The 25,392-nt window shown below is 27.0% G+C and overlaps 4 protein-coding genes across 4 annotated transcripts; all 4 read left to right on the top strand.

Annotated features, from left to right (window-relative positions):
- The first annotated feature begins 877 nt into the window (after window positions 1–877).
- On the top strand, window positions 878–1,959 carry LOC124929769 (xyloglucan endotransglucosylase/hydrolase protein 3-like). Its single transcript, XM_047470162.1, has 4 exons — window positions 878–1,049; window positions 1,304–1,404; window positions 1,507–1,697; window positions 1,779–1,959. Exons 1-4 carry the CDS (start codon window positions 878–880, stop codon window positions 1,957–1,959), a joined length of 645 nt encoding a protein of 214 aa, XP_047326118.1.
- Window positions 1,960–7,495: 5,536 nt separating this feature from the next.
- LOC124929768 (putative xyloglucan endotransglucosylase/hydrolase protein 1) lies at window positions 7,496–8,695 on the top strand. The gene is made up of 4 exons (XM_047470161.1): window positions 7,496–7,628; window positions 8,041–8,141; window positions 8,237–8,427; window positions 8,512–8,695. The coding sequence occupies exons 1-4, from the start codon at window positions 7,496–7,498 to the stop codon at window positions 8,693–8,695; spliced, it is 609 nt and encodes a 202-aa protein (XP_047326117.1).
- Window positions 8,696–13,842: 5,147 nt separating this feature from the next.
- Window positions 13,843–14,771, top strand: LOC124929766 (xyloglucan endotransglucosylase/hydrolase protein 3-like). Its single transcript, XM_047470160.1, has 4 exons — window positions 13,843–14,005; window positions 14,136–14,236; window positions 14,327–14,517; window positions 14,591–14,771. Exons 1-4 carry the CDS (start codon window positions 13,843–13,845, stop codon window positions 14,769–14,771), a joined length of 636 nt encoding a protein of 211 aa, XP_047326116.1.
- Window positions 14,772–24,242: 9,471 nt separating this feature from the next.
- Window positions 24,243–25,366, top strand: LOC124929765 (xyloglucan endotransglucosylase/hydrolase protein 3-like). Its single transcript, XM_047470159.1, has 4 exons — window positions 24,243–24,417; window positions 24,716–24,816; window positions 24,914–25,104; window positions 25,186–25,366. Exons 1-4 carry the CDS (start codon window positions 24,243–24,245, stop codon window positions 25,364–25,366), a joined length of 648 nt encoding a protein of 215 aa, XP_047326115.1.
- Window positions 25,367–25,392: the final 26 nt, after the last annotated feature.

Genomic DNA, 25,392 nt, shown 5'->3' with positions numbered 1-25,392 from the left:
AAGGCACTTGTTAGCCTTACTAATTTCTAAGAAAGTCTAAGATACCAATTTATCAATACATTGTACATATGATTATATTATATTTATATTATTGTCAATTGTGATTAAAAATTATTGAACAAAAAAAAATAGATACTCATGAATAAATTAAACCTAAATATTGTGAAACAATAATTTTTTAAATTAAGGAGAGTTAGCATGATACCCCACAATAATGACTCTCTACTTCCATTCAAAGTGCTCTCAGTTTTCAATTCGATACAACCATGACCTTTCAAAATTGTCCAAAATTAATCTCATTAAATTAGTATTTGAGAAATATTATGGTAACTCATTATAGTATGTGTCACGAGAATGTTGAATCGGCAACTCACTTACTGTTGCATTGTCGTTTGTCGATTATTATCTGAAGTCTTTTATGGAGTATTACTGTGATAATTCATTAGGTGATGCTCAAGTCTTTAGACAGTTGCTGAAAAGTTAGGATTGATGTGAATGATATGTTAGGCATACATATTTGAGTTACTATTCTAATTATTTTCGATTGTACCATCTGATTTTAATAGAAATCTTCGAACTTTTATTGATCGTAATCGTCCGATGCACTATCATTCATAGTATAATTATTATGATATTTTCTAAGATTCGTTCTGAAAAGTCGATAGAGTCAGTCGGAAAGTTAATTATTTTTCTTGAGTATCTACGAGCTCGATAACCTATTGAATAACGTGATTTTATTTTATTTTCATGTCATGATTTGTCGTTTTACTCTAACAATTCTTATCATTTTTAATAATACCATTAGTATTTAAAAAAAAGATATGGATATAAAAATATGTATAAATATGTAATGTTTGTAGAAGATCAAGAAATCAAGATGGGTATAGTGAGAGAGAGTCTGATTCTTATGATTTTCGTGGCCGTTGTGGCTATAACTATAAGCGATGCAGTATCATTTGATACATATTATCAACCCTTATGGGGTCTTGATCATTTCACTGTCACTGGTCAAGGCAAAGAAGTCCAACTTCTTATGGATTCCTCTTCTGGTATTATTATGATTATTTTCAAATCTATTATTTTTTTAAAAAATAATAATTAACACCATAAAATCATTTAAAACCAACATTATTCCAAATGGTAATATAATAAAGACATTGATAATTTCATGACTAATCACCAAATGATAATCTTGATTCCAAAGGGTTTTCTTAATTAGCTAACATCTAAAACAAATGGGGAGTTTCTATTTGTATTGTTCTTAATTGATTCCTACATTTGATGTGATGAATTATTAATGTAGGGTCTGGATTTAAATCAAAACAAGAATATTGTTCCGGGATATTTAGAATGCAAATAAAGATATCATACAAGTTAACAGGAGGAGTTATTACTTCTTTTTATGTAAGTAATTAATATCTTTTTTTATACTATTTATCTCTTTTAACAATTATTATTAGTATATATTGTGAATTGTTAATCACAATTTGTGATGACAATATTCAGCTAATATCTGGAGGAGAGGCTATCGGAAATCACGATGAAATTGACTTTGAATTCCTAGGGACAAACGGGACCTTGCAGACAAATGTGTTCGTAAACGATGAAGGTCATAGAGAGGAGTTGATTAAACTATGGTTTGACCCCTCTCAAGACTTTCACACTTATGAACTTAATTGGAATGCTAAGCAAATCTTGTAAGTTCTTTAATTAATTAGTTACCCTTAAACATTATTGAAAATATAACTGATCTTTAATTAATTGATGTAAATTTACAGATTCAAAGTGGATGAAACGACGGTAAGGACATTCAATTACCCCGGGAGCTACATTCCGAGGCCTTTGCATGTCGAGGCGACCATTTGGAATGTATCATGGGCTGGAACCGTGGATTGGTCTAAGGCTCCTTTTACATCATACTATCGAGGATTCTACATTGATGGCACTCCCTGCAAATAGAAATTAATCCATCTAATTAATAATCCCAATAAGAATAAATAAATTATGTCTATGATCATTGATGTACCAATAATTTCTTAGTTGAATAATGTGGTAACTCACAATATATGGATATCAAGTATTAATCGATTCAAATCCAATTTTCATTTAAGGGATTACTATGTATTATGAAGTTTAAATTCTTCTAATAAAGAATGGCAATATTGAATTAATATTGACTCTGTGAACTTTTTTTTCTTCCTTTCAAATAACCTATTTTTATAAAGTAAAGATAACATATGCAATTTCATAGCCCTATCTTGGGCTCTTAATATTTTATTACTATTAATTTTATTTTTTTCTTTTTGTCTTTGTATATTAAATATATATTATACAATATATTTTTTTTTATCTTAGATTTTTTTATCTCATTTATTAATTTTTTCTGTTAAAAAATTTTTAAAAAAATTATTTATAATTTTAGAGGCCACAAAATTTAAATTTACGTTAAATTTAATCCTGAACTATATAGAAGGAGCTAAATCTAAACTTAAGTGACTTGGATGTAAAATTAGAGTATCATTTAGGGTGTGATTGATAACCCTGAAAATTGCATTGGAATTGGAATTGGAATTGGAATTGGAATTGGAATTGGAATTGAAATTGGAGGGTCCAATTCCAATTCTTATGTTTGTTAAACACTTTAATATTAAGATTTGGAATTAGAATCCCAATGAAATTCAATATAGTGTAATTTGATAGTTCTTAATTCCAATCTTTTTAGGTCGGAATTGTAATTCCAAATTAACACGTTTTTCATGTTTTTTGACATGTTTAACACGTTTTTCATGTTTTTGACATGTTTAACACGTTTTTCATGTTTTTGACATGTTTAACACGTTTTTCACATATTAAACACGTTTAACACGTTTTTCACACGTTTAACATATTTTCATATTTTGGCACGTTTAACACGTTTTTGACACATTTAACACGTTTTTTACGTCATTGACACGTTTAACATGATTTTCACGTTTTTAACATGTTTAACATGTTTTTAACACGATTTTAACACGTTTAACACGTTTTTGGCACGTCTAACACATTTTTGGCACGTTTAACACGTTTTTGACATGTTTAACACGTTTTGACACATTTAACACATTTTTCACGTCCTTGACACGTTTAACACGTTTTTGACACATTTAACACGTTTTCATGTCCTTTACACGTTTAACACGTCCTTGACACGTTTAACATGATTTTCATGTTTTTAACACGTTTAACACGTTTTTGACACGTTTAACACGTTTTTGGCACGTTTAATACGTTTTTGACACGTTTAACACGTTTTGACACATATAATACGTTTTTCACGTCCTTGACACGTTTAACACGTTTATAACACATTTAACAAGTTTTTCACGTCCTTGACACGTTTAACACGTCCTTGACACGGTTAACACATTTTTAACACGTTTAACACGATTTTTACGTTTTTAACATGTTTAACACGTTTTTGACACGTTTAACACGTTTTTGGCACATTTAACACGTTTTTGACACGTTTAACATGTTTTGACATATTTAACACGTTTTTCACGTCCTTGACACGTTTAACATGTTTAACATGATTTTCACGTTTTTAACAAGTTTAACACGTTTTTGACACGTTTAACACGTTTTTGGCATGTTTAACACGTTTTTGGCATGTTTAACACGTTTTTGGCACAATTCACACGTTTTTGACACGTTTAACACGTTTTTGACACATTTAACACGTTTTCACGTCCTTGACACGTTTAACACGTCTTTGATACGTTTAACACGTCCTTGATACGTTTAACATGACTTTCACGTTTTAAACACGTTTAACACGTTTTAAACACGTTTTTGGCACGTTTAACACGTTTTTGACACGTTTAACACGTTTTGACACATTTAACACGTTTTTCACGTCCTTGACATTTTTAACACGTTTTTCACGTCCTTGACACGTTTAACACGTTCTTGACACGTTTAACACGTTATTGACACGTTTAACATGATTTTCACGTTTTTAACACGTTTAACACGTTTTTGACACGTTTAACACGTTTTTGACACGTTTAACATGTTTTTGGCACATTTAACACGTTTAACACGTTTTGACACATTTAACACGTTTTCACGTTCTTGACACGTTTAACACATTTTTGACACATTTAACACGTTTTTCACGTCCTTGACACGTTTAACATGTCCTGGACACATTTAATACGTTTTTGACACGTTTAACATGATTTTCACGTTATTGACATGTTTAACACGTTTAACACGTTTTTTACTTTTTGGCACATTTTGCATGTTTTGGTACGTTTAACAAGTTTTTCACATATTTAATACGTTTTTGACACGTTTAACATGTTTTCACATTTTTGATACATTTAACATGTTTTTTTACGTTTTTTACACGTTTAACACGTTTTCACGTTTTTGACACATTTAACACATTTGTTTACGTTTTTGACATGTTTACCACATTTTGACACGTTTAACACGTTTAATATGTTTTTCACGTTTTGGCACGTTTAACAAGTTTTTCACATGCTTAGAACGTTTAACACGTTTTTGACACGTTTTCATGTTATTACATTTTGGCACATTTTGGCACGTTTAACAAGTTTTTCAAATTTTTTACACGTTTTTGACAAGTTTATCACGTTTTCACGTTTTTGACACATTTAACACGTTTTTTTTTATGTTTTTGACACATTTAACACAATTGTTTACGTTTTTGACACATTTAACACATTTTTTTTATGATTTTGAAACATTTACCTCATTTTGACACATTTAAGACGTTTTTGACCATTAAACACGTTTTTTTACGTTTTTGACACGTTTAACACATTTTCATGTTTTTGACACCTTTAACACATTTTTTTACGTTTTTGACACATTTACCTCATTTTTGACACGTTTAACACATTTTTTACGTTTTGGCACGTTCAACATGTTTTTCACATGTTTGGAACGTTTAACACGTTTTTGACACGCTTTCATGTTTTTAACACGTTTAAGATGTTTTTAACACATTAAACACATTTAACACGTTGTTGACACGTTTCACATGTTTTTTACATTTTTGAAACGTTTGACATATTTTTAACACATTTAACATGTTTTTCACGTTTTGGCACGTTTAACAAGTTTTGCACTTATTTGGCACGTTTAACACATTTTTGATACGTTTAACACGTTTCTATGTTTTTGACATGTTTAACACGTTTTAAACCAATCAAAACGTGTGAAAAACATGTTAAATATATTAAAAATGTCAAAAACGTGTTAAATGTGCCAAAAACGTGAAAAATGTGTTAATAACGTGAAAATTGTGTGAAAAACGTGAAAAACATGTGTAAATGTGTGAAAAATATGAAAAACGTGTGAAAACGTGAAAAACATGTTAAGCTTGCCAAAACGTAAAAAACATGTTAAACGTGTCAAAATGTGTTAAATGTTTTAGACATGCCAAAAATGTGTTTAACGTGCCAATAATGTGAAAAATATGTTAGATGTGTGAAAAATGCGTTAAATGTGAAAAACGTGTTTAACGTGTGAAAAATGCGTTAAATGTGAAAAACGTGTTTAACGTGTGAAAAACGTGTTAAATGTGCCAAAATGTGAAAAAATGTGTTAAACGTGTCAAAATTTGTAAAACATGTTATACATGCCAAAAACGTGTTAAACGTGTGAAAAACGTGAAAAACATGTTAAACGTGTGAAAAACGTATTAAACATGTTAAAAACGTGCCAAAAACGTGAAAACATGTTAAACTTGTTAAAGTGTGCGAAAAACGTGAAAACGTGTTAAACTTGTTAAAACGTGTGAAAACGTGTGAAAACGTGAAAAACGTGTGAAAACGTGAAAAATGTGTTAAAACGTGAAAAACATGTTTATCGTGTGTAAACGTGTTAAATGTGTGAAAAATGTGTAAAACGTGTTAGACATGCCAAAAACGTGTTAAACGTATGAAAAACGTATTAAACATGTTAAAAACGTGCCAAAAACGTGAAAAACGTGTTAAACTTGTTAAAACGTGTGAAAAACATGTTAAACGTATTAAAAATGTCAAAAACGTGTTAAGCATACCAAAAACGTGAAAAACATGTTAAACGTGTGAAAATATGTTTTAAGTGTGAAAATTTGTTAAACGTGTTTGAACGTGCCAAAAACGTGTAAAAATGTGTTAAAAATGTCAAAAACGTGTTAAAAATGTCAAAAACGTATTAAATGTGCCAAAAACATGAAAACATATTTAAAAAGTTAATATTTTGAACCGATATTTTATTTTACAAACATAGGAATTAGAATCGAATTACAATTCTATCATTTTCTCAAACATAGGAATTGGAATTTAATTATAATTCTATAATTTTTCCAAACATAACATAAGAATTTCAATGTCAACTCTCATGGAATTGGAATTAGAATTTCAATACCAATGTCAATTTCAATTCCTCCTCATCAAACACACCTTATAGAATTAAGGTAAAGATAAAATATTTGCTTGTAACTACAAACCGGAATGAAATCCGCATTTGCGAATCTTTCTAGTGAAAAAACCTTATACATTGAAATGACAAATGATTCATTAATACATGTTACACAATAAGAATAAATATATTGTGAACATCATTAACGTAAAGACTTATTAATAGATTACTAATAATATAGAACTATTTTTATTAAACTCAAAATTAATTGTATTTTCAACTTAATATTAAACTCAAAATGAACTGTGTATACATGATATGAGAATAATATTAATTGTGTGGAGTAATATAAACATTGATTGGCCAACCTTCTACAATAACACAATTTGATGGGTCACATTTTGCTAGAAAATAATTAAGAGGATTTATTTTTAGAATAAATTTAGCCCAGTATGGATTAATTATGAGTTCTATCTTGTATATCATGTCTAGGTGTGGTTGAATAAATGGGGTACATTGCAATTGTAGATATATTTTGTTGCCTTATGTCTAGATTAAAAAGTTGATAAAAAATATATGTGAGATTTGAACCAATAACCAAATAAAAACTCTAAATTTATTTTAAATCACTAAGCTACAATCTTATATATTTAAAAATATAATAGATTTAACTAAAAATCTTAGTATTTGAAATAAATGGACTGATAATTAGGTACATTAACAATGTCTCTTACAGTATTTTACTTCTTTTTAGAAGAGATTAGTCTATAGTTATTATATACAGTTATTGAGATTATAAATTTTGTAAATAAATAAAAAGGATTAACTTCTTTTTCTTTTAAAACACACTAAAATAACCAAATATTAATTAGTCTTATCTTATATATCAAATGTTTTAGTTGTCGCGGAATGAATAAATAAATATGCACTAATCACTTAACTATTTATGGATATTAAAATATGTATAAATATGTAATGTTTCTACGATTAATTAACCAACAAATTAAGAATTTAAATAAGTGATCAAGAACTCAAGATGGGTTTAATAAGAGAAAGTCTGATTCTTATTATTATTATTATGGTTTTGGGAGTGGTTGTGGTTATGAGCGATGAAGTATTTGACAAATATTATCAACCCTTTTGGGGATTTGATCATTTGAGTGTCACTGATCAAGGCAAAGAAGTCCAAATTCTTATTGATGCCACTTCTGGTATGAATTTTTTTTTTTAATTATTATGACTATTTTCAATTTTATTTTACTTTTAAAAAATTAATTAACATCATAAAACCATTATTTCAAAGGGTAGTAGTAACAAAATGATAATCTTGATTCTTTTAAATAAATTAGGTATTTCCTCATCAATTTCAAATTTAAGGGATATTCGGCTCTATTCGATTTTGTTTGAAAATATCTATGTCGGAGTTGGATCTGAATGTGGATCTGGGTTTGAATCATATATATATATTTATTTGAAAGTTTTTTTTATTAAGTATCTCATTTGAATGTTGATTTAAACAAAATAATATTTTGAATTATATATATTTAATAAAAAAAATCTTTCAAATTAACTCAATTGCACTTCAGTTTGAAATGTGATATTTGTTGTGATGAATTATTGTAGGAGCTGGATTTAAATCTAAACAAGAATATTGTTCTGGGATATTCAGAATGCAAATAAAGATATCAGAAAAATTAACAGCAGGAATTGTTACATCTTTTTATGTAAGTAGTGTCTTATTCTATTTAATTTAAAGAAAATTGATGGGTTTCTCTTCTTTGTCAATCTTTTAACATTTTATTGTGATGACAATATCCAGCTAATTTCTAGCAACAAGAATGAACCAAAACACGACGAGATTGACTTTGAATTTATAGGGACAAAAGGGAAGTTTCAGACAAATGTGTTCGTAAACGATCCAGGTCATAGAGAGGAGTTGGTTAACCTATGGTTTAATCCCTCTGCAGCGTTTCATACTTACGAGATTAATTGGAATCCTCAGCAAATCTTGTAAGTTCTTAATTTAATTGCGCGCCCTTAAACATTAATTATTGAAAATATGATGATTGATCTTGTATTGATGTCAAACTACAGGTTCAAAGTTGATAATAAGACGGTAAGAACGTTCATTTACCCTCCGAATTACATTTCGAGACCTTTGCATGTGGAGGCGACCGTTTGGAATGGATCATGGGCTGGGCCTGTAGATTGGTCTAAGGCTCCTTTTACATCATCATATCGAGGGTTCTACATTCAAGGCACCCCCTGCAACAAATAAAGACTCATTAAATTTTGTTTACCATCATTGATTTACTATTTATTTCTAATAATTGAATAATGTTGTAACTCACTATATAATATGGATATTGAAATCCAAAAGTGTGTTAAGAGATTAGTAAGTACCAATTATAGGAATTTTTGGGATTTTCTTCCATTGATCCATTCACATTGAGATGGTATTGAAAGTGGTATTTACATGTTCAATACCACTTGATTTTTTACCTCAAGTCTTTCTTTAGAAATGATTAATAAAAAGTTATACTATGTGTTTAAAATTTGCTGTAATACTATTTGTGACAAATTGAATTTATGGCATTTTTCCATTAACATAAACTTAATAAAAAAATTCAGTTAGATATTTGTTACTGAGACTTATTTATTCATCATCTTTATTTTCTTTAAATATAAAATTTTAGTGAACTTTGCTTATATTAATATGATAATATATATTTAAGTAAGATGTTAATTATATAAAAAAAACATAAATTATAATTATATGATACATTATATTTAATTTTTTTAATTTTTCTATGGTAAATCTTAAGATATATTTTCTCCCACCACCTAACATATGTGTTTGAATCTCCACTACACAAAAAAAAAAACATTTGTAAAAAGTTATAAAATAATTTATGTTATTATACTTAGCGCGTAAAAATTGTGTCGGTATGAAATTTGGCCGACACATAAACGTGCGTTCGTACGAATACGCGTAATCTTGAACTGATAAAAAATAATTGTGCACAGATAATATTTTCAAATTTCATTTTTATTATTTTTATATTATTTTAATTTTAAAATATTTAAAAATTAAGATAAAAGTATAAATTTCAATTATCACAAATATTATACTATTAACTATACTTGATTCAATTCATAACATCTAATAATTTTCAAAATATTTAACTCCAAATTATGTTTAGAAATTTGTAACTACAAATAATAATAATTAGTGATTGAACAATATAATTTCAACTTCAAATGTTGAATACTGTTGTTCAAATATTTTATAATACTACCAATCAACTGATCTAAAAAATTAAGTGAAAACATAGGTTTTTGTTTGAATTGGTTATTTAGAAAGAATGATTTTTATGATTTTGAGGAGTTGAATTTTTTTGTGATAAAAAAATTTGAAATGTTTTAATATATAATAATAAAATAAAAATAAAGAAAATTTTAGTATTTTAGTTAATAAATTGAATGATATAATTAAGGTGTAAAAGAGAAATAATATATTTTTAAAATTGAATTATTTGAATAACTCAATTAAACCCAAAATTAGGTGTGTATGCATGTTAGGAGAATAATTTACTTTTTTGGATCAACACATTTTAGTAAGTTTGTTGATAATGATTTACAACAGTAAAGTAGGAATGACTCCGGGGCGAGAAATCCATTTATTATCCCTGTCTCGTTTTAATGTTAGGAATTTTCTTAATATCATCCCTGTTTCGTTCGGTTTTTTTCAGTTTCGGGGAATCCCGCGGGGCACTATTAATAATTTTTTTTTTAAAAATAAATAAAAATTATACAATAAAATTATATAAATGATTTTTTTAATATAATATATATTATAATATATTAAAATTTTATATTATTATAAATAAATAACTTTATTACTCTTATAAAATAGAGTGAATAAATAAATATATTGGTAATTTAATATATTTAATTATGTTTATGGTGTTCGAGACAGAATTGAGGTGAAATCGGGGTGAGGACGCAAATACCATTCTCGTCCCATCTCCATTCGGTTTCAAGAAAAAACCGTCTCAAACAAGACAATTCGGTTCAGTTTTCGCAGTGAAATTTGATGTTGTCTTTAGTAGTAAGGATTTACAATTAGACATTGGTTCACTTTAAAATATATATATTTATAAAAATAATATTTTTTTTTTTTTTTTTTTTTTTTACATTGGACATAATCTTTTAATTTTTTAATCTAATTTATTATTTGTTTCTCATATATATATATATTTTCTCTTCATTTTTGTAAGTCACTCCAAATTTTGTCTAGCCACTATAATTCTAATTTTAATTTTTAAATTTGTCCCTATTTATAATAAATTATATCTTATACTAAATATATTTTGATCGGTCACTTGTTGCTAGAAAATAATAGAAAAAAAAGAATAGAATAAATTTAGCCCATTTCCAATATTAATGGTGAGTTCTATCTTGTATATCATGTGTATTTGAGTAAATTGGGTACATGTCATATCATATACGTAGGCATAGATGACAACACACTCTTATTGAGAATTAACTGACCTCCTTTAGAGATTATTTTATTTTTCCATCTAGACAACTTACATTCCATTTTAGTGATAATCAAGTCCTAAGAGACATTGAATCGTAATTTATCACTGAATGCCAATGGAATACCAAGATAGATTAACGAAAGATCATCAATTCTAAATCTCAACACATTTATTAACTTAATCCGACTTCTATTTGAAACAAAATATAAGAAAAAATGTATGACTTATTAAGATTAATTTAAAGACCGAAACATGCACCGAATAACCATAAAACCAAGATAGATTAACGAAAGATCATCAATTCTAAATCTCAACACATTTATCAACTTAATCCTACTTCTATTTGAAACCAAATATAATAAAAAATGTATGACTTATTAAGATTAATTCAAAGACCGAAACATGCACCGAATAACCATAAAAATCCAAAATATGTTTAAAATTCGTGTAGGTAGCCTGAGCCATGTAGAGCGGGTCATCAGTGAAAAATGTGATACAATAAAATGATATATATTCTTGACCCACAACTTACTCCATGGAGTCCTGAGTTTTTACGAAAGCTATCATTTTTAGAGGGTTTCATAATAGTGACGAACAAGAAACGAGAGAGTGGATCACCCTGTCTAATCCCTTGGGAGCTCTTGAAAAACCCATAAGAATTCCCATTAACAAAGACAGAAAACTTAATCGTCGAGAGATAAAAATATAATATAGTTTATCCATTTTGCACCCATTCTGTCAATTACATCAAACAAAAACTCCAAATTTGACGTGATCATAAGCTTTTTTATATGTCTAACTTAAAAAAGCCCATTTGTCACCTCTTGAAGTAGTTGAGTCAATTCACTCATTGACTATTAATACGACATCATAGATTTTACAATCTTCTATGAATGTTATCTGATTACTAAATATGACCATTTTTAACACCCTCCGCAACTTGTTGGCTAAATATTTTGCGACAATTTTATAGAAAGACAAAATGAGACTGGTAAACTTAAAATTATTCACATTAATAGTCCCTAGAGCTTTACGAACGAGACATATCAAAATAGAGTTCTAACTCTTGTAAAATGATGAAAAACGATAAAAATGTTCAATTAATTTCATAATTACAATTTTAAGGAAATACCACGCCTTCTTAAAAAAAGTCAAAATAACTTGTCGCATCCCAACACTTTATCATTTTCGCACCCCTTAATAACCTCCTCAACCCCCACTGTCGAAAAACAAGCATCTCTTTTTGTGTTGTATTAATTGAATCAAAAGTAATATCATTTACCTTAAATGACTCTTCAAACAAACTCTTATAGTTTACAATACTCACAAAGATTTCTATTCATTATCATGAACTTCCCCTAGATTAAGATCAAATTAAGCACATTATTTATTGCTTGCGCATTAGACTCTTAACCATGTAGCTCTACTTCACTAGCGTGTTCCAATTTATTATTCCTTACATATATCGAACAACTTACTAACCATTTAAATTTGAGAACTAGCCTCCTTAGCGGAGAGATCACAAATCTCCTTGCCTCGTCGATGACATTAATTTTATTACATAAGTCATTAATTTTAGCACAAAATATAGATAAAATATAGCACGATCTTAGCGGAGAAAAAATAATTTTGAATAATAAAATATTTAAATCCTTAAATTTGTAGAGATTTTATTTTGTAATATAATATTTTAATTAGTTAATTTTGGATCACAAATTACAACAATTGTTCAATTTTGATCATTACAGTTTTTTAAGAATAATGGCTAGCTAGTGTCAAAGTATTTGACTAGTTACTAATTTTTAAGGAAGACTAACATACCAATTTATCAATGCATTTTACAAATGATTATTTAATTTTTAATTGTGTTTTGAAAATGATTGAATAAAAAGAATTTGATACTCATAAACAAATTACACTTAAATACCTCTTCACTGTATGCGGATATCTAGAGCCTCTCCGAGGTCCGAAATTCTAGGTTTGAGGTCTGAATTGAATATAATAACCTCATTTAAGATAATTGTACGTACTTGTTTAATTTATTGCAGTCACAAAAATTTTGTCAAAAAATTCAATAAAAGGTGTCAAAGAATGAGGGAGCTAAATGTCGGATGCGGAGTTAGATATATGATGACGATGATTAACGACCGAAACATAGAGATTATAAGAGAAATGGGAGATGTGAATAAGATTACTGAATTGAAATGAGACGATAATTATTTCAATGATAAGAAATATTAAAAGTGAGTATTTTAGTAATCAGTAATTAAGAATAATCAGGAAAATTATATATGACATATAAATCTTTATGCCGTTAAATTGTTATGATCTTGGTTGTCTATTTCTCTTAGTGAAGCTATTTTTTTATAAAAAAACTATTTTATGAAAACATATATTTTCTACCTTATTTGTATACCTTTTGTCCTAAAATTTCCACCATTAACTTTCTATGATACTTGGCCAAGTGCATGGCTAAGAATGTCAATCCAAAATTGCAGAAAAATCACATCCTCTAGTAAATCACAAAAGTAACATTGCATATCATTCTAGGTTCAAATTTAAAGAGATTAGTATGTATTTATTATATTTAGTCAAGTGGGATTCTATTTTTTAAATTAAATTAAAAAGAAAAGCCATCCTTTTCAAAAAGGAAGAATAAGAAAAACTTTAAATTAATTATAAGCTTATCAAACAAGGGATCAGATTTTACATCATGCTTATAAACTCTATAATGTCACTTTAATTACCTTTTATATCTTCAAAAAAATTATGTACTAATCACTAAGAAATTATGGATACTAAAATATGTATAAATATGCAATGTTTGTAGAATTAATTAACCAACAAATTACAAATATAAATAAGTGATCAAGAACTGAAGATGGGTATAGCGAGAGCGAGTCTGATTCTTCTGGTTTTCGTGGTCGTTGTGGCTACGAGCGATGAAGTATTTGACAAATATTATCAACCCTTATGGGGAGCTGATCATATGAATGTCACTGATCAAGGAAAAGGAGTGCAACTTGTTATTGATACCTCTTCCGGTATGAATAATTTTAATTATCACTATTTTCATTTACTTTTCTTTCTACAAAATACATTATTCCAAAGGGTAATAGAATAAAGACATTGATTATAAGTTGTTATATTTGATGTGATGAATTATTAATGTAGGGTCTGGATTTAAATCAAAACAAGAATATTGTTCCGGGGTATTCAGAATGCAAATCAAGATATCGGAGAAGATAACCGGAGGAGTTATTACTTCTTTTTATGTAAGTAATGTCCTATATGTTATTTTTATTTTATGTTCTTTGTCTCTTTTTAACAATTATTATTATTGCTGTTGTGACGACAATATTCAGCTAATATCTGGAGGAGGGGCTAACGGAAATCACGATGAGATTGACTTTGAATTCTTAGGGACAAACGGGACCTTGCAAACAAATGTGTTCGCAAATGATGAAGGTCATAGAGAGGAGTTGGTTAAACTAGGGTTTAATCCTTCTGCAGACTTTCACACTTATGAACTTAATTGGAGTGCTAAGAAAATAGTGTAAGTTCTTTAATTAATTACCCTTAAACATTATTGAAAAAATAATTGATCTTTAATTGATGTCAAATGACAGGTTCAAGGTGGATTATAAGACGGTAAGGACATTCAATTACCCCGTGAATTACAAATCGAGGCCTTTGCATGTGGAGGCGACAGTTTGGAATGTATCATGGGCTGGAACTGTAGATTGGTCTAAGGCTCCTTTTACGTCATACTATAGAGGGTTCTACATTAATGGAACTTCCTGCAAATAGTAACTAATTCATCTAATTACTAATCTCAATAAGACTAATTAAATTATGCCTATGATCATTGATGTACTAATAATTTTTGAGTTGAATAATGTGGTAACTCAATATATATATATATATATATATATATATATATATATATATATATATATATATATCAAATAATAAATATTAATGGATTCAAATCCAATTTTCTGTTAAGGGATTACTATATATAATTATGAAGTTTAAATTCTTCTAATAAAGAATTACATTATTTAATTAATAATTACTACATCCTAATGGTGAACTTTAATTTTTCTTTCAAATGACCTATTCTTATAAACATTTGTTTTTTTTTCAATTCTTCAAATAAATTGTTATAAAAAATAAAATAAAGATGATCTGGTTTATTAGTGATGATTACTGGTTATTTGGATTAAATCCAAGTATATCCAGTGCCGGCTCTAAGATTTGGGCTGCCCCAGCCTTGGGTAATAAAGATCGAAAATATTGTACCCTTAAGTCTATTTTAAAAATAGATTAAAACTCGGGTAATAAAGATTGAGAATATTGTACCCTTAAGTCTATTTTAAAAACAAGTTTGTATTGAGATTTGAACCCACCATCAACTAAATATTTTAAATATTTATCTTTCACCACCAACACCAAGCTACAACACTATTTTATTTAAAATTATAACAAATTTAATAAAAATATCTTACTAATTTTAATAATTGGGCTATCCGGACTAGGAGTGGGCTGCCCTAGCCAAGGGCTTGCTGGGCTTACCTAGGGCAGGCCAGTATATCCAATTTAGACAATTGAAGAGTAATATTACTTTAATATTATAACAAATATATCTTCCATTAGAAAATAAGTATGTTCTACAAAAATAAAGTAAATATAAATGGTGTATTCAGGAATATAAATAGACAATAATGAGTATTTCATATTCATCATGTTGACCATGAACTTACTAATTTTGAAATAAGACATGATAAATAGGAAATTGATTTCCAATATTATGATGAACCATAAATAGGTAAAAATAGAAGAGCACTTGTAGAATTAGAAGGAGAGCTAAATCTAAACTCTCAGAGACTTGGAGGAGAAATGATTTGGGCGTAACTACTTAACTAGTTAAAAACTCATAATTTTCTTTTACTGAATAAATAAATAAATAAATAATTATGCGTTAATCACTCAAGTAATTGTGGATATTAAAATATGTATAAATATGTAATGTTTCTACAATTAATTAACCAACAAATTAAGAATATAAACAAGTACTGATCAAGAACTCAAGATGGGTATAGTAAGAGAAAGTTTGATTCTTATGGTTTTTTGGGTGCCGGTGTGGTTATGAGCTATGAACAATTTAATTTTTTTTGGTTAGAATTTTGTACATCTAGCTGCTTGAGAGACTCAACTTGGCGTGAACTTTATTTAGGCGTGAACTTTATTTAGGCTTGGCTTACGTTTATTTTACATTTAGGTTTTCAACAGATTTTACACGGGGTCAATCCTATAATAAGTCCAACAAACCATTGGCTGGAGGAGCCCATTTAATAAAAAAAAGTAGTTTATTTAGTTAAATTTGTTAAGTTTTAATATAAAAGTAACATAATGGTTTAGGATGTAAAATAAAATTATTTTATTTAATTATAGTTCAAATCTCACCAAAAACAAATTTTTAAATATTTAAAACATAAAATTAGGGCAACCAAATTCTTTTCACATTTTTCTACTCTAAGGCCGAGGCAGTACAATCCTCGGAGTCGACACTAATTTTACATAACAACGAGAGAGAGCAGAGACAAAATAAATTTGGGGTAGCAGCCGGAGAAAATTACTATTTACCGGTGTTTACACCGTTTGATCGATTTCAAACGTTGACAACTTGTTGGTTATTTATAGGGCTACATTCTAAATGGTGAAGATCTATATTCCGAGGTTTTTAAGTCAGTCCAACAGAAAACAAAATTGCAGAATTGATATGATTGGTTGTTCTTTCTTGTTCTTTGTTGTTATTGCCAAAATTGTTGTGTAATTGTGATGCAATTGAGACTCTAATTTGATTATATTTAAATTGAACACTTACTTGTAACCTTGTTGATAATAGTTGATTGTTAAATAGTCGGTTTATGTCTCGTGGTTTTTACACTCGATTTGAAGACATGCTTTTTCACGCTAAAACTTGTCTTTCATCTCAATTTCATTCGTTTTGCTCATTTCTTAATTAAAAAAGTGTTTTGTTTTTTTACCAATATTATCTCTTGCTTTCTGGGATTTGATCATTTTTGTGTAACTGATCAAGGAAAAGAAGTCCAACTTCGTATTGATACCTCTTCTGGTATAAATAATTTTAATTAAGACTATTTTTACTTTTTTTTTAATTAAAAAAAAATTAACATCATAAAATCATTTAAAACTAACATTATTTCCATGGACAGTAATAACAAAATGATAATTTCAGTATCATGATGTACTTAATGTTGAGAAGATGGTTTATATAACCTTGTATTCAGAAGGGTATATTGTTAATTTCTTTGTCACGATGTAAGGTTACAAGTAGGGTTTATATAACTATGTATATGTATAGGACGGTATATTGGTAATTTCATTGTCACAAATTCTCGTATTAACCTATTTCAAAAGATAAATTATGATCCGAGTAATTAATAAAATTTAGGCTCTATATTTGAATAGAATTTTCCTTGCCTAAACCTTTAGTAGATTCATTTTTGAATAGCTAATTTCGTACTACTATTTTGTATGAGCATGACATTTAGGTCAATTTCCCGGTTAATTGTGATGGTTAATATAAAAAATTTATCGATTTCAATTTAAGTATTATAGTAAAAACATTAATTTGAAATTGTTATAATCCATTTCGATGAGGAAAAATAATAAATCCGACATCTGATGGAAAACGCGGTATCTTATCTATAACAACTTCATTTCTCCTCTTTATACCATTTTCTTTAGAGGTGTTTTCTAAGTGAGCACGTTCAGTCTTATTTTTCCTTAAACTCTCCTACTCTTGTTTATTAAATTAAATAAGCTCATAAACTATTTCTCCTTTTCACATTTGTAACTAACCTGAAATTGACTGAATTGAATATAAAGAGATATTAGCACAAAGTGCACGAGTAAGATTTCAGACATCTCGAGTTTGAATGATTTTCAAAAGTAACGTGAAACATTTCCATAATGTACTTCTTTATATTTTCCTTGCCTTTAAACATCATTGAAATTAGTCTCTTAAAAAAGTGTTATAATTTTTTCTTTATCACATTTTTCTCAAAATACTTTTCGATTTTTGTAAGGAAATCTTTGGCATTGTTGATCTCATCCGATACCGTACCCCTAAAAGCCTCAATATGCTTGTTTTATGAACATAAGACTAAAGCGATTGAACAGTCCCACCTCTCATAGATCTTCATATCATGAGAGTTACTATCATCTGTAATAAGAGTAAGCTCATCCATTTTAAACGATAAGTCTATATTAATGCATCCAATGAACAATAAGAATGTTCTCTTTCGGTACTTAAAATTGCATCCATCAAGGATCGGAACTAAATTAGTATTAACAGTAGCAACAAATGAATTCAAGTAATAAATTATATTAATAACATGTTCAAATTTATAATTTTAAGAAATAACTAAATTCAAATAATAATTTATCTCATCTCAAACACTTAACACAATATTAATATCAAGTTTTTGGACAGTAATATTAACAATAATAGTATTTTATTGTAATGATAACCATTTATAATAAGAGTATAAGACATGTCAAAGAAAAAATTTATTTTTAAATAATTAATTATTCACAACTTTATAATTACGAAAAAAGCTCACTTATTTACTTGTATAATTATTTCATATGTACTAATAAAAAATTATTTAAATATATAAACAGACTCATTTAACATATGTTTATAAACAAAGTTATTTTTTAATTTATATATTTATTAATTAAATATTAATATATTTTCTCTCTCCTTCTTTCACATTAATTAATCAACTCTCTACTTTTATCTTTTTTACAAATTTTTTATTATTCTTTAATAATTATTTTAATTTTATATATTTTTTTTTAATATTTTTTTCTTATATTAACATTGATTATTAATTATTTTAAAATTATTTGTTCAAATACTTAGATATAATAGTGACTTATTCTTTCAACAACAAAAATCCTTCAACACAAAAATAAAATAATTAATAATCAAGAATTGAATAATAATATCAATCAATTCATCCAACAACAAAAAGTCTAATAATCAACAAAACAATATTCATTATTACTACTATAAGCCATGAATCAAAAATTAAATAAAAAATTATTACTTTCATTTTTGTTAAAATTAAATTAAATAAGAAATAAATTCTTCACAAAAATACTAAAGTAGAACAAAATTAATAAATAAATTGCTAAAAAAAATTCAAAAATAAGAATTTAAAGACTAAGAAAAATAAAATAAAAGATAAAATAAAAGAAAGAGAAACTAATATAAAAATAATAAAAAATTTAGGATTGAAGTGATTTTAAATGATTTAATTAATGAAAATGAAAAAGAAAGAAAATATATTAATATTTAATTAATAAATTTATAAATTAAACAAATAATTAACTTTATTTACTAAGATGTTAAATGAGCCTATTTTTGATAGTATATATCTCATTTTTGACCGTATGTAGGTTTACATAATCTTTTTATTAGTTTATACCTATAAGTGAACTAGTTAGTACATTACGCCTAATTATATAATTAGGTCAATTAATTATTAATATTTTAAATAAATAATATAATCACATGAATTACATAATATTAACATTCAAAATTTTCTTAAATCAATTTCAACTGACATAGAACATAGTCACTTTATTGAATATTTATATCAGTCAACACAATTCAATTAATGAACAAGAATATCATTAATTTAAATTTAAAGTAATATATATTATATATATCTCAAATCAATAATATATAATTTATATATCACAGTAATATTTAAATAAAGTAATATAATCGTGTTATTCTTAATTAAATTTATTAATAACCTTAATATAATTTTATTAATATTAATAAAAACTTTTCTTAGTTTATAAATATATATATATATATATATATTATTGAATAACTATATAGAAAGATATCTAAAATATATAATTATATATATTCTCTAGAAAATTATTTGAAATTATTTAAAACAAATATATATTCTTAATAATATGATTCGAAATTATTAAAACCAATATATATATATATATATATATATATATATATATATATATATATATATATATATATATATATATATATATATATATATATATACTCAAAAATATAGTTTAAAATTATCAATAAATCCATACATATATCTACCCCAAATGATATATATCATTGCAAAATTAAATTAGGACACTATGATTCTAATATCAATGGGTTAGATTTATCTTAATTAAATCACAACTTATATTAGAAATTAAAACTAAGGACATGTTTAATATGGAATGATTATTTTAATTGATTAATATGTCAATTATGTTTATTTCTTTGTTAATAAGGCAGTAGAGAGGAAATGACTTTATACTCACTTTAATTAGTTTGGTTGGGTTATTCCTAATTTATAATTTTTATAAAATTAAAAATACCATTCTCAATGTAACTCCAATTTATATTTGACAAATACACTTTTAAGTCATAAATTTGATTTCTTGTTAGATCATATTATTTTGAATTATATATAATATAACATTTGCACTCTCATAAATTCGATATTATGGCCTACTTTTATGTTTGTGATTACATAATATTTCTTTAGTTATTGCACAAATATTTTAATTAGGAACCTCCATAATCTACAGGACTATACCACCATCAATACCTACCATGACTACTTTAAATGTATAAAAAAATAAAAATCTTAAAGAAAGTTGGTGAATTTAGCTTTAAATATTAAATATACTTTAGTTTATATTTAGTAAATAAAAGCACTTTCAAAACATTTCATTATTAAAACTAGTAAACACTAAAATACATTTATCTAGAGCAAAAATTTTAAAATAAAAAGATTTAGACCCTTAAATTTAAAGAGAATTTTATTTTGAAACTTAATATTTTAGTTGATTTTTGGATTTATTCAATTCTTTTTTTAATTTTAAAAATGGTTAAAATTATTTTATTAAAATTCCAAAAGTAGGATTAAAGGTCAAAGATCAAAGTTAGACGACCCTAATTATGATTAAAGGAGGATAACCAAACGACCATAAAGAACTTGATTAATAGCAATTAAGCAGAGATTACAAACAAAGATTATAAACTATATTAAATCTTAATTATCTCAATCATGATTTTAATTTTATACTAACCTGTTGTATCAACATGCTGTCTTTCTCTTCCCATTGTCCTTTCTCTTCTCATTTCTCTTGTAATGAAAGGGAGATGAACTGAAAAAGTTGATGAATAGTGTTTGTTCTCATTTTGATTTCTTTCTTTATATGAACCTGTTTTGATTTGATAGAAATAATTATTTTTCAAGATTTCCGGGTTCTTCACCTTGTTGTTCTTAACTTGAATTCTAGATTATTGTCTTCATTTTCTTCAGCTTTGGAATCCTCAACAACTTTGGATTCTCTTATTCATCTTGATTAGTCTAATATCTTCCTCTCTGTTTTCATCAACAAGCACTTCAACTTGATTTGATTGCGATTCCTCAACTATCTCTTCAACATGATTAGGTTGAGGTTCCACCACCTTCTTCGTACTACTTTCTTATTGTACATAATTTTCTTTATCTTTTATTTTATGTTCTTTAAACACATTTTTCTCTTTGATTATAGACACCTCTGTTTCATTTTCATGCATCTTTACTTTTTAACCTTTATGAATTTTCTGATATTATTCCTTAGCCAAATCACATTTTGGACTTGCATGTTGGAAAGTATTGCAGAAAAAGCATATGTCTGGCTTCCACTCATAAGTGATTTCCATGGTAGTATGTTTTCCTTGTATTACTACTATTGTCATACTTTTCGGCGGTGTGTTTCTAGGATGCACCTCAATTGGTTCAATTTTGATCGCAACCGTTTTTTTTTAAGGATAATTACTTTAGTGTGCAAGTTAGCTTTTAAATATTTGACTAGTTATTAATTTGGCTAATAGGTATAGTGTTCTCTATACATTTAACTAAGTTTTAAATATTTTTTTATACATAATATTGTTTTAAATTGATCCTTATATATTTATTTTTGTTTGAAATTACTCTTTTTACATTTATTCTGTTTGAAATTTATCCTTACTACATTTATTATTTTGACAAATAAACTGATTTCGTCTTCAAATAAAATTATATTTATTCTCACTCTCAATTTATTCTCACTAAGGGGATAATCGTCATTTAATTTGGTGTAAGTCCTGTCTAGCCGACCGATTCAACCTTACAAATTTTGTATTACGATGTCATATTTTATATCTTGTAATGTCTATCGTATTATTTACATTTTAACTATATAACTATCGTACATCTTTCTCTCCTTCAAAATCAATATTCTTTATCGTTTATGTTAGAATAAGAAGAAAGATTGTATTAGAATGATATATTGAATTACATAGATTATGTCTATTATATAGACATTATATTGAGCTTATAAGGAAACTAATAATATAATATAATATTAATATAATATAATATACTAATGATATTATCACAATTTATATAATATTGTGATAGTATCTTACATATATTTTATCTTATATTCTAACACCCCTCCTCAAACTCAAGATGGAAAACGTTTGAACAGTTTGAGGTTGAAGACGAGATAATGAAATGTTGATGTTGGATTCTTCAAGCTTCAAAAACTCGTGAGCTCCATCCAGTTAAAGGATGGCAGTGTGTTGACGGATAAACCAACGAATATGTAGAATCCCATTGAAATAGAATTCTAGGGTGAAACAACAACCGAATAAACTCCAAAGTTATTCGCGAGTCTCGAAATTCATTCAATGACGAGATGGCAGTGTGTTGCATTAAAGAAAACCAGCGAAGAAGGTATGTAGAATCCCATGGGAATAGAGTATTGGAGTAAAACAACACCTGTAAAACTCATTTTAACGAGAGAATGGTAGTGTGTTGACTAAATAACCAGTAAATGAGCATATATGATTGGATTAATACCAAAAAATATGGCATTAACTACTGGGATAAAACAACAACTGAAAATAAACTCAGAGAATATGATTGTCGGAGAAAAATAAGAACAACAAAATTATTTGAAAAAAAAACTATTATTAAAAAATATAATAATAATTATTAGAGATTTAATAGAGCCCTCCATCAATGGCTAAAATAACCATTGATGGAGGCAGCGGAAGACTAGATTGATACCATGTTAGAATAAGAAAAAAGATTGTATTAGAATGATATATTAATTACATAAGTTAGGTCTATTATATAGACAATATATTGAGCTTATAAGGAAACTAATAATATAATATAATATAATAATGATATTATCACAATTTATATAATATTGTGATAATATCTTACATATATTTTATCTTATATTCTAACATTTTAGATGATTTTGGGGCCAAAACACAATATCTATAAAAAAAAAGATGAGACTGGTGAGTAACAACCTTGTTGTCTTCTTAGTTTGTAACACCGTTGTCTGAAAATGAAACATAATAGATGCGTCGTCGTTTGAGAATTGAGTTGAAAAATCATCTCAAGATGAAGCGAAAATTTTGACCGCAATAGGATTTAGAAAAAAAATGGATATACCACTCATAAGAGAAATTTGTGTCACTTTAAATACAAATTAACGGATTTATAACATTTTAAATGATTTTAGATATTTATGGTTTACATTTAAACAAAAATAAATGTAGTAAGGATCAATTTCAAATAAAATAAATATGTAACATAAGCAATTTCAAACAAAAATAAATATATAAATATCAATTTAAAATAAGATCATGGAGATATTTAAAACTTAATTGAATGTATAAGGCACCTGTTAGCCTTACTAATTTCTAAGAAAGTCTAAGATACCAATTTATCAATACATTGTTAGGATTGATGTGAATGATATGTTAGGCATACATATTTGAGTTACTATTCCAATTATTTTCGATTGTATCATCTGATTTTAATAGAAATCTTCGAACTTTTATTGATCGTAGTCGTCCGATGCATTATCATTCATAGTATAATTATTACGATATTTTCTAAGATTCGTTCTGGAAAGTCGATAGAGTTGATCAGAAGTTAATTGTTTTTCTCGAGTACCAACGAGCTCGATAATCTATTGAGTAACGTGGTTTTTATTTTTATTTTCATATCATACTTTGTCATTATACTTAAACGATTCTTATCATTTTTTAACCTACATGTAGTATTTAAAAAAAAGAAGATATGGATATAAAAATATGTATAAATATGTAATGTTTGTAGAAGATCAAGAAAAGAAATGAAGATGGGTATTGTGAGAGAAAGTCTGATTCTTATGATTTTCGTGGCCGTAGTGGCTATAACTATAAGCGATGCAGTACCATTTGATACATATTATCAACCCTTATGGGGTCCTGATCATTTCACTGTCACTGGTCAAGGCAAAGAAGTCCAACTTCTTATTGATTCCTCTTCTGGTGGTATATATGAACAATTTTAATTATTATGACTATTTAATTTCAAATTTATTTTAAAAAAATAATAATACTAATTAACACCATAAAATCATTTAAAACCAACATTATTCCAAATGGTAATATAATAAAGACATTGATAATTTCATGACTAATCACCAAATGATAATCTTGATTCCAAAGGATTTTCTTAACTAGCTAACATCAAAAACAAACAAGCATGTGTGGGGAGTTTCTATTTGTATTGTTCAATTGATTCCTATATTTCCTTTTTTTTATTTTATATTAAATATTATTAATGTAGGGTCTGGATTTAAATCAAAACAAGAATATTGTTCCGGGATATTTAGAATGCAAATAAAGATATCATACAAGTTAACAGGAGGAGTTATTACTTCTTTTTATGTAAGTAATATCTTTTTTTTTTATACTATTTCTCTCTTTTAACAATTATTATTAGTATTGTGAATTGTTAATCACAATTTGTGATGACAATATTCAGCTAATATCTGGAGGAGAGGCTATCGGAAATCACGATGAAATTGACTTTGAATTCCTAGGGACAAACGGGACCTTGCAGACAAATGTGTTCGTAAATGATGAAGGTCATAGAGAGGAGTTGATTAAACTATGGTTTGACCCCTCTCAAGACTTTCACACTTATGAACTTAATTGGAATGCTAAGCAAATCTTGTAAGTTCTTTAATTAATTAGTTACCCTTAAACATTATTGGAAATATAATTGATCTTTAATTAATTGATGTAAATTTACAGGTTCAAAGTGGATGAAATGACGGTAAGGACATTCAATTACCCCGGGAGCTACATTCCGAGGCCTTTGCATGTCGAGGCGACCATTTGGAATGTATCATGGGCTGGAACCGTGGATTGGTCTAAGGCTCCTTTTACATCATACTATCGAGGATTCTACATTGATGGCACTCCCTGCAAATAGAAATTAATTCATCTAATTAATAATCC

This window comes from Impatiens glandulifera, chromosome 3 (assembly GCF_907164915.1).
Source record: "Impatiens glandulifera chromosome 3, dImpGla2.1, whole genome shotgun sequence".
Lineage (NCBI taxonomy): Eukaryota > Viridiplantae > Streptophyta > Magnoliopsida > Ericales > Balsaminaceae > Impatiens > Impatiens glandulifera.
This window is presented reverse-complemented; position numbering and strand designations above follow the sequence as displayed.